Source organism: Nannobrachium achirus (assembly GCF_963921795.1).
Source record: "Nannobrachium achirus genome assembly, chromosome: 15".
In the NCBI taxonomy this organism is placed as follows: Eukaryota; Metazoa; Chordata; class Actinopteri; order Myctophiformes; family Myctophidae; genus Nannobrachium; species Nannobrachium achirus.
The window spans coordinates 27,810,528-27,821,801 of record NC_137822.1 but is presented as its reverse complement, the minus strand read 5'-3'; the positions used below and the strand labels follow the sequence as shown (position 1 = coordinate 27,821,801).

Below are 11,274 nucleotides of genomic sequence, written 5' to 3'. Positions count from 1 at the left end.
CCTATTACATAATTACATTAGTACACTTATCTGATAATGCCTGAAGCCATAAAGACAAATATCAAGTGAGTTATCCACTTGAAAAGCGATCGATCACAAAAAGGTCAATATTTCCAGTTGTTTCAATTATAGCTGGATTTTGGTCAAAAATGGCTATTTTGAGATGGCTGCAACTATAGAAAAAAAAGCTTTTTATTTATTTGTTTTATTTTTTGGTGAGACTAGAGGTGGTCCTGTTTCAATTCAGGTCCTGTATGACACAAAATACAGAATACAGAATTTAGGAAAAATGTCAATATAAAAAAAATATATCAATTTTTTCATTAAACAAAATGGCAGGGGAGCCAAACAGTCAATGTTAAAATGGCGGCCAATGAGTTAAGTAGAGGATGGTTATTAATTAAATCATTAGTTAAAGGGATAAGAAACCCTGCCTCTTTATTTGTTTTATCAGATTTCAGAACATGAAAAGATGTCTAAAATGTAGGCGTGGTTATCTGCCGTTGTGGGGGGAGGGCCGGAGTAATGCGTGCATATGCGTGCAATGCATATCATTGTGTTCTACAGAAAGAGACGGAGCGAAGCTCGCAGCGGGCAACACTTGTTGCTGTTTGCATTTCGGAAACAAATTTAAAACAAGTCATTGGAGGTGTAAAAAGTATAAAGATTCGGCAACTCCATGTTCTATAACCAGTCAAGCTGTCTGAGCTTTTATCCATGGACACACTTTCTCCAGCTCTGGACTGTTTACCACAGAACCGGAGAAGAATGGACGGATTGGCTAGCTAGGCTAGCGCTGATAGCTATTTTCTATGTAGTGTAGCCTGTGTGTGTGTGTGTGTGTCTGTCGTGACAGTGCGCGCACACACACAATCCACACACGAAAAATAGCAGATCAGCTCAGAGCGCATCGCGAAAGCGACGCGTTTTGAGCTTGTATATCAGCTATGTAGCTATGTAGCCGAGCTAATAGCCGTAGCAGCAGCAGTTTCTCATGTAAACACTTTGGTTTTGGCTCTACGGCTATTAGCTCGGCTAGCTACACAGCCGATCTACAAGCTCACAACGCGTCGCGAACTGTGAGCTTGTAGATCTGCTATTTTTCGCGTGTGGACGTTGTGTGTGTGCGCGCACTGTCACGACACGTCCATTCTTCTCCGGTCCGGACCAGTTCCGTGCTGGAGAAAGTTTGTCCATGGATAAAAGCTCAGACAGCTTGTTTGTAAAATACTTGCACATTTTAACTGGTTATAGAACATGGAGTTGCCGAATCTTTATACTTTTTACACCTCCAATGGCTGGTTTTAAAATTTGTTTCCGAAATGCAAACAGCAACAAGTGGCCCACAGTCTATGCTCTGAACGACACAACGAGACGCCAAGCTGCGTTTCCAAATAAGGCCAATCCAAATGAACAGACATTGTACCAATACCCTCCCAAACAGTGGCGTCAGTTCAGAAAAAGCTAAGGTATGGCAACATGATTAGTGTCAAGACACCAGTCATGTTGCCATACCTTAGCAACAGGCATGATACATTTAAGAAGTACATTACATTTTTTTCCCCGTTTCTATACGGTTTCTTGGGCTGGATATGGCAGCTTGGAACGGTTGCTCAAGTGCAGCTAAACTGTTAGTAAACGTGCCACAATTAACAATAATGCATTGCACCTGTGCAGCTGACCTGCAGAACCTGGGAATATGCCATCTTGTCAAGATGAGGAGAATAAAAGTGTGGAGAATATAATTATAATACCTTGTTAAAGTGACCATTTTGTTACATTTTGCATTTCATAGTTATTTTACTGTCATTTAACAACATAATAACCAGTACAGATAGCAAAGAGACATTCATGGATTTATATTTAAAAGTAACTTTTATTTCCCCCCTGGACCCAGGGTATGGCAGCTGCATACCCCTGCCATACCCAATTGACGCCCCTGCTCCCAAAGCTATTGGAATATCTAGTGCAGTTCTTCATGGGGTTATGAATACTGACAATGATGCTATTCACAGACTTGAGTTCCGAAGAATCGCTTGAAAAGTATTGACTCTCGCGGCTATAAACATTTCACTTGCCCTGCACCATCTGGGCCTTTTGAGTCAAACCTCTATCAATCTGGGAACCCATCATCAAAGAAAGGGCGACGCCCACTCGGTCTGTCTCTCGACTCTGAGGCTGTCTCGAGAGATTAAACTTCTATAAACTTGCTTTTGTGTAGCTTGACCACAAGGGGGCAGTGTAGAGAATCATAATTTGCTCTGTAATAATTTAAGTTTGCTGTTATGTTTGTTGACGTTCTAACTGCGATTCATGACTAATTTGCATACATTGGGAGGATTCCCCTGGTAACACTATGAACTGTGGGTAGTTTAAATGCACTTCAGCTATAAGATTTAAAAAAGAAAACAAATCACTGTTACTGCCGAACAATATACAACTTACAAAATGTTTATTTAGTCACAAATCAGAGCTGTCCAATTCCAAAGTATGACCACAAAATGCTGGTTGACTAAATGCAGATAATGATCAGCTTTGTATGCAGGACTATAGCTGTGAGATAAGACCAGTGGTTCTCAAAGTCGGGTCCCCGGTCCCCTGGCTGGTTAATATAGCCTCAAAATCTGTTTAACCACTTAAAAACTTACATCTGCTTACTTTTTTTCTTTTATTAAGTGAAACAAAGTTTACTATATTTGAAACCTTTTAACAAAACAAAAACTATTTTTTTCCTGGTACAAAATCATTTTAGATGGGGGCCCGCAGTCAGTCATAACTTGGGGGTCCTGGACATGAAACTGTTTGAGAACCACTTTTAGACTGGCCAACAACAAAGAGCAGAAAGAACGCTTGAACTACTCATCTAACAAATCACAAAACACAATGTACAAAATGCAAAGTACAAAACATTCTCCCCTTTGCCACTGATAAAATATAAACCTGGGCTTTTTTTTAAGTTGAAGCCATAACAAGCCAAGTCATATTCCTATGAGCATACACTGAAAGGTATGAAATTAGCTGCATGGCATGCCCTTTCCTTTTGACAACATGTGTTCTAAGGCCTTCATCAAACCTGCAAAGTGGATACAAATATGATCAACCTTTTTAGAACATTACATTTTGGCGTTAACATCCCTCTCCAATTTCCCTCAGCTGAATATTCCTCTTAATGTAACCTCCGTTCTGCTGAAATTGGAGTATTACATACCAACACTGTACAAAAAAAAACAAAAACAAAAAAAACATACATTATAACTCTTGCCAGGTTTAGATGTTCACTGACATGGCGATATAATTATGGCACACAGTAATGTCTGAGTGACTTCAAATCCTAATGTCTCAAAAAACCTAAATTATTTCTCTTCTTTTACTGGAAAAAAAAGAAAGAATGAATGATCCTCCGGGATCTCTGGCTTCACAACTGAACTCCAGTCAAAATGGTTTCGGTAAGTTAGTGTGCAAACTGCTTTGCACACAAAGAAATGGGATCTGTGTCCTCATTTCCAGGAATCAGTAACTGCAAGGAAAGGAAAGAGGGAGATAAAGTTAAACAGTTCTGTTCTGAGGTCAGGGAAACGCATATTAATGTGCACTGCATTTTCATTCTAGCTGTGCAACAGTTAACAGAACTGATCGATTTAATAAATAGATTATATATTTGAATCGATTTAGGAGGGATATATATATATATATATATATATATATATATATATATATATATATATATATATATATATGTATATGTATGTATGTATGTATGTATGTGTATATATATATATATATATATATATATATATATATATATATATATACAAACTGTAACTGTAAACACACACACACACACACACACACACACACACACACACACACACACACACACACATATCAAACATATAATTTTCCAATGAGGCTTATCTATTCTGCATCTAGCATGAGGCAACATGTTTAACCAGCTGTGTGTGTGTGTGTGTGTGTGTGTGTGTGTGTGTGTGTGTGTGTGTGTGTGTGTGTGTGTGTGTGTGTGTGTGTGTGTGTGTGTGTGTGTGTGTGTGTGTGTGTGTGTGTGTGTGTGTGTGTGTGTGTGTGTGTGCGCGCGCAGGCGGGGGCCCTGTTACAGATGTTGTCCAAAATCATGTAGATCGGTACACAGTATCTCTGTAGCCATTAAACGAAACGGGTATTTCTTACATTGATGCTCCTACATATTATCATGCAAGCACCAGTTAAGGGTTAGGGTTTCCATCTCTCATATACGCACAGTGCACACCCCATAACCCACACACTGCACAACATTTCGGAGCTCATATCTTTGAACGGGTAAGGGCTAGTGTAGATAGATATATATATATATATATATATATATATATATATATATGTAACGGAGGTGATCCGAACCTCCCCACCCGGCTTCGAACCCGGGTCTCCCGCGTGAAAGTCCATTATCTTAACCATCACTCCAAAGGGACATCCCTATGGAACGAGAGCAGATACTAGACTTTTGAGGCTTCAGGCTGGGGCTGCGACTCTCTCCGCCACACTCACCCCCCTTTGACCTCCTCCTACGGGGAAGCCCGGATCCGGGTCACGGCACCAATGTAACGGAGGTGATCCGAACCTCCCCACCCGGCTTCGAACCCGGGTCTCCCGCGTGAAAGTCCATTATCTTAACCATCACTCCAAAGGGACATCCCTATGGAACGAGAGCAGATACTAGACTTTTGAGGCTTCAGGCTGGGGCTGCGACTCTCTCCGCCACATATATATATATATATTTAAAGAAGAAATTAAAAACTGACTGATCAGTTAACCACTTTTAACTTAGCATCTATACAAATTGCAGACCTACAAGCTTGCAGATCTGCTGGTGTAGGAGAGTATTGTGTAAGATCACTTGTGATTCACAATGTAACTGATACCTGATGTCTAGTATTTGAACATAGCAGTGTTAGTGGATAGATACTATATTGATCTCTGAGAGGAAATTCAGATATCCCATAACTCACACACAGGCGGGAGGGGGGGACAGGTTAAAACTGAGATGCGACAGACAAACCCAGAGGAGCCTCCCTTTTTTACCAGTAGAATCTACTGTATATATTACAAGTTATAATGTAAATACTCTTTATTCATAGCTTCTGTGAGTGAGGAAACTAGTGATTCTATTCACTCACTGCACGGTGAATTATTGTACGTAATAGGTCTACAATTCTCACTTTTAGCACAATTGAACCAAAGAAACCAGATTTTGCCAATAAGAAGCCATGTACAGTACTGGTACTTACACTTTTGTTTGTCCATTTCACCTAGTACCATCATTATTAGCCACATTACACTAATATCAGCGGACCATCGACTGCCGTTGTGTGAAAATGTAACTTCCACCAAATACTTACGTTCCTTGATGCTGCTTTTTTCACCCATGACGGCGGGGATGTACACTGCGAACCGAAACCGCACCTCCTGCAGCCTCCTCATCTCATCATCAGTTGACACAAATGTGATTGCAATGCTCTGCATAGCAACACTGCATATTCCGCACACCTGGAGAAGAGGTCAAATAGTGAACCACTGGGGAAAAAATTGATTCAAGCAGTCGTTGAGTTATACCTTACCAGTGTTGGGAAAGTTCACTTTCAAAATTAACTAGTTAATTTCCTAGTTCATAAATCTACATTTTGAACTAAAGTTCATGGTTACCCAAAATGAACTAACTTAGTTATTTCAGTTCTTTTTTTAACCATAATATTTTTATACTTTTGGCTATTCAAATGTTGTTTTTTCTTTCTTTTTTCTTTTTTTTACGTTGCTGCAAGCTATTATTTGTCAAAATTATTGACACAGCCCAAATAGAACCACACACAGCAATTACTGTATTTCATCCAACTTAACATTGAAGTGCCCACAATATTTAGTCTTCCTGCACCCTCATAATGACCACTCACTGACTTTTCATTTAGACCACCAGGATATAGTTGTAATACATAATAATAGATTCCATTGTGTCTATCATAATCTAATATAGTGTATTATAATTATCATAGTAATACATTAATACTCTATAGTGTATTATAATCACAGTTATAATCCATTATAGTGTATTATAATTTAGGATAGTTGTAATACAAATTTATATTGTATTATAATCACAGTTAAGGGTCAATTTGTTCCTTGTATGTGTCTACAGGACGGCATGAGGCAGATCGCCCCCTGCTACTCCCGCCTCCCCGTTTCTACTACTTTTCCCACGCTGGCTACTTGGGAGTCTCCAGAAGTTTTTTTCCCCCTCTCTTCCCAAAATTGGCCCTGCAGTCACACTGTGTTGCCTGAAAATAAACCCCAAACATGAAGCTATAAACTGCATACTGCAACATCTATATCATGCTTTACTGTGGGCAGTAATGTCACGCTATTCATGTGGTACAGTAATCGAATTATACATCATTAGATGGTATTTAGCGACGGTCCAACAACAACATTTTCATCGGTCGGTCGGCCGCGTTGTAAATCACACGCATTTTCATTTTAATGAATTGCATTCTTATAGCGCTTTTCCAAGTGCTCAAAGCGCTTTACAATGGTTCATTCATTCATACATTTTGACAAGTCTCCGCGTATTAATGCATCCTTTTTAGTACTATAGCATTGACGCCAGCAAGTATTACAGCATGCATAGCCATCTACACGCTAAAGCGAGGTGACAGCAACAGAACACAAAGGACACGGCCAGGAAGTACAGCCGATCGAGTACAGCCGGCCAATCGCGACGGTCGGGGGCGTGGTTTGGGAGCGAAAAACAGGGAGGCGGGGGTAGCAGGGGGCGATATGCCTCATGCCGTCCTGTAGACACATACAAGCCGAATTTGTTTCTTACCAATAGGGCTACTTTTGTGTAATGGAAAATGTAGATATTTTTATGTGGTGTGGTGGTAAAGCTGCAGTCGAAAAGGGGCTTATTGTGAAGTCAAGAGGTTTCTAAACGTCGCGCCCATCTGCATGTTTAAGCGTTGGTTAAAATAGCTGATCTACAAGCTCACGTTGTCTTGTGGATGCGACACGTTGTGAGCTTGCAGATCAACTATTTTCGGCATGCAACACATCATACGGCGAAGTAGTCAGGCTTTACTTGCGTTGCGAGAGTTGCACTAACTAGCATTGACTGTTATGGTCACTTTGATGTGGGCACTGTATTATATTGATATTCGTGCTTTAGGACACTTTATGTAAATATACTAGTAAGACACCTGAGGGTGGAATGCGACCTCAGGGTGACATGCGCCAATTCTTGACTGTCTGGCCAACCACAGCGTTTCTCTGACGATTCTAGTTGTTATCATTCTGGGGGGAGTTTGTTCATGTTTTTGTGAGGGTATCAACCCTAGGAGACACGGGGAGAACATGCAAACTCCACACAGAAAGGCCCTATCGCCAACCCCACCTAGGGTGTGAGCGATAGGGCCTAAACATGGAGATGTGGAGAACACTATATATGGAGATAGTCCAGTCCATCATGTCATATGGGACTACCGTCATAGACAGTAGCCATTGTTAGGCTGGAGTCAATGGCTGTCTGTCTGACTGTCTGTACAGGAAGTGATGTCACATGACATACTTTTTATGCCCATATATGAGTCATTCTGTACCACATCTCCATGTTTAGGCCAAACAGGTTTGCTCCATTTCTCCATGTATAGGTCCAAATGACCTCGCCCTAAAGGGCGAGGTCGCGCCAATTCTTGACCATCTGGCCAACCACAGCGTTTCTCTGACGATTCTAGTTGTTGTCATTCTGGGGGGAGTTTGTTCATGTTTTTGTGAGGGTATCAACCCTAGGAGACACGGGGAGAACATGCAAACTCCACACAGAAAGGCCCTATCGCTCACACCCTAGGTTGGGTTGGCGATAGGGCCTTTCTGTGTGGAGTTTGCCTAAACATGGATATGTGGTACAGAAGGACTCATATATGGGCATAAAAAGTATGTCATGTGACATCACTTCCTGTACAGACAGTCAGACAGACAGCCATTGACTCCGACCTAACAATGGCTACTGTCTATGACGGTAGTTCATTATGACATATTGGACTAGACTATCTCCATATATAGTGTTATCCACATCTCCATGTTAGGACTCAGATATGGGCATAAAAAGTATGTCATGTGACATCACTTCCTGTACAGACAGTCAGCCATTGACTCCGGATTAACAATGGCTACTGTCTATGACGGTAGTTCCATATGACATATTGGACTAGACTATCTCCATATATAGTGTTATCCACATCTCCATGTTTAGACAGCCAATGACTCCGGCCTAACAATGGCTACTTTCTATGACGGTAGTCCCATATGACATGATGGACTGGACTATCTCCATATATAGTGTTATCCACATTTCATGTAGCCGCCCTGTACAGGAAGTGATGTCACAACTCGCTGACATCACACTGACATCACAGAGGATACGGAAGGACGGTCACGAGGATACGGAAGGAAGGTCACTCAAGCGACACGGTTCTTCAGAGTATATGCGACCTTCGGTCGCTACCTTGCTCTTACTGTACTTACTGAACTCTGTTCTTGTTTTTTCTTTTGCATACTTCTCTGTAACTTTGTAAATAATCTTATACTGCTGTGCTGCCTCTGGGCAACTATTTTTTCCCCCTTGGGATAATAAAGGTATCTATCTATCTATCTAGAAGCACCCAGGCAGACAGCACGAGGCGCTCGGTCCGCTCACATATCAACTTTCGCAAGGTCTTCAAGTCTGCAGCTGGATGTTATTGGAGCATAATGTGAAATGTGAATGAAAAGAAAGATGCAAGGACAAGCCGACGAGCACCATTCATGGACGTCAGAATGAGCGTGTTCGACAATAGCGTTCATCAAGCGGAAAACAAAGAACGTTCAGTTCACGTTCGCCCAAAATATGAACGCGTTTGTGAACGATCATTGAACGCGTTCGGGTACAACACTGTACCTTACCATAGGAAAACAATGGTTCTGCTGGTGACAACTTTTCTAGCAACATGTTGTGCTGATTAGTTTTTGGCTGACTGCACAACAGAGGTAATGGTAACAGAAAGTGCAGCAAAAGGGGTCGATGTTTATTCAATTCCTACCCTGTGTGCGTAAGCGTCCGAGTCCTCAGGCATGTTGTAATTGAAGACAGCGGTGTGAGCTTTCATAGTCCGAACACAATCGAGATCAGCCACGTTGGCGATTTGGGTCACCAGGATCGCATTCCTGGTCAGCACGAAAGCCTCGAAGGTGGCCTGTCTGCAGAGGTGATGAGAGGGGAAGGGGGAATGAACCACAACACCACACAGTGTAATCTATTTCTGTGTGGCTGGGAAATAAAGAACACTTTTATGCTCAAAGCTGCAATCGGTAAGATCTATGTATGTCCAACCAAACTGTCCCAAGATAACAGACCTACAAGCTCTAGATTATGAGCTTGTAGATCATCAATTTTCAGCGTATAACTATACAATTTAATGAGCCATACCGTTGTTGTGGGGTGTTGTCTCCGAGGATGGTGAAGACAGTGTAGTTTTCTACCATCAACGCTTCAAGTTCCCTGGCCAACGTCCCGCACTGGACTGGAGTGTTTGCAAAGATAACTGGTACCACCTGGACAACATCATATTAGTTTTGTGTGACTGTGAATGATTAAACATGATGAGTAATGCATGAGGCAGAGATGCATGAGCTCATTTGTCCATCCAAATGAGGAATTCATGGATTCTTAAGCCCATTCTTTCTGCTTTTGTAATTGATGTTATCCTATGCAAAGTACAATGTTCTATCCGTCTGTCTTTCAATGTTATTTGAGATACATAAAGTGGTTCCTGTGTAAATAAGCCGTAAAGCTTACTGGGGTGTCCTTTTAGTTGACCTTGTACCAATGATTTGTGCTGTCATGAAACTGTACTTTTTCCTATTGAAAAACTTCTAATAAACTCTTCAATCAATCCTTTTTTGTGATGGCGATGTTTTTGAAGCAAAACATTCTCACAAATCATGGCCTCTGGAACAGCCTTTAGACTATCATGAGTCACAAACAATTAATGGGGGACTCAGTGATCCAACATACTTTCCTTCAGTGGCAGGGGAAACTCAGAGGTTAAAGAGGTGGTGCCATGATTTCCCCCCCTCTAAAACATGATTATCAGGTATTATGATTATACTAGAAGGAAGATTTTCTTCCAAAAAAGTATACAGAAAGTGTTAAAATTGGGTTTTTATGTGGCCACACCCCCAGTTCATTAAGTATGCATGGATGTCATTGTGAATGTCATGGACCCAGCTGAAGTTAGCCACACCCCACAGTGTTGGGTGAATGGTAATTAGGGGAGGAGTTGATTCTGTGACATACTTCGTACGTGTGTTTTTTAACTGACACTTTTGACCACAAGGTGGCAGCCTCCAAGAGAAAACAAACAAATACCAAGAGAATACATACTTGCTCATAAAAACCACACCAGGGGGTCTAATGAAGTACTTTCAACCTCCTAGACACATGAAAAACAGAAAAAGTACAAAACTATGGCACCACCTCTTTAAGTAGTCTTTAAATTATGTAATTTGTACAGATGAGATTTTGGTGTTACTCCAGTAATTAGATTAGATTATTGTACCGGTATATACCTGTACTGACAGGCTGATTTAAGATATTTAACCAGTAAGACTCCCTAATCGACGTGCAACCGTCAGTATACACAAATTGGCCGTAAATGGCATTGGTTCCTGGGTGTAGGGGGATGTGTGTGGCAAATGTATTGCTTAGGTAGGGCCAGAGAATGCAGAGTTTAGCTGTAACGGGGTCATGTTCAAGTAGTAGGAGATATGTTAGTATGTACACAGTGGGTCATTGATAAGAAAGCAGACAGGCATATTCCAGCAAACTTTAGAAGGCAATTGTTGCCTACCAGGAGGGAATATGGGAAATGGTACGCATGTTGCTGACATTGCGAGATAGTGTGTTGTGAGATAGTGTGTACCACTTTACGTTATTTTTAGGCAAGATCTGTGGGAGCAGTTTCCATTAATGTTGTCAGCAAAAAGTAGCCGCATGGTGGCGCTAGAACAGGGGCATGTGAGAAATTAGGGGTGGAGGTTGTGATTTAAAATACATCAATAAAACAATAAAACAACTATGCTGTCACTTTCCCCTCTAAAATGGACTGCCTCCTCCTGTCAGATTTAGGCCTGACCTAAGTTTTCAAAAAACAATATTATTAAAAAATTAGCCTACAAAAACGAATGTTGCTACAT

The 11,274-nt window shown here is 41.1% G+C and overlaps 1 protein-coding gene across 1 annotated transcript in view; it reads right to left on the bottom strand.

Annotated features, from left to right (window-relative positions):
* Positions 1 to 221: 221 nt before the first annotated feature.
* LOC308299735 (uncharacterized protein) overlaps positions 222 to 11,274 on the bottom strand; it is a gene marked incomplete at its 3' end in the record, with an annotated part of 96,782 nt that continues 85,729 nt past the window's right edge. Inside the window, exons 10-13 of the mRNA XM_080743525.1 lie at positions 9,506 to 9,630; positions 9,120 to 9,276; positions 5,394 to 5,541; positions 222 to 250 (exon numbers count right to left, since the gene is read on the bottom strand). Of these exons, the coding sequence (XP_080599651.1) occupies positions 222 to 250; positions 5,394 to 5,541; positions 9,120 to 9,276; positions 9,506 to 9,630 (459 nt within the window). The remainder of the gene's footprint in view (positions 251 to 5,393; positions 5,542 to 9,119; positions 9,277 to 9,505; positions 9,631 to 11,274) is intronic.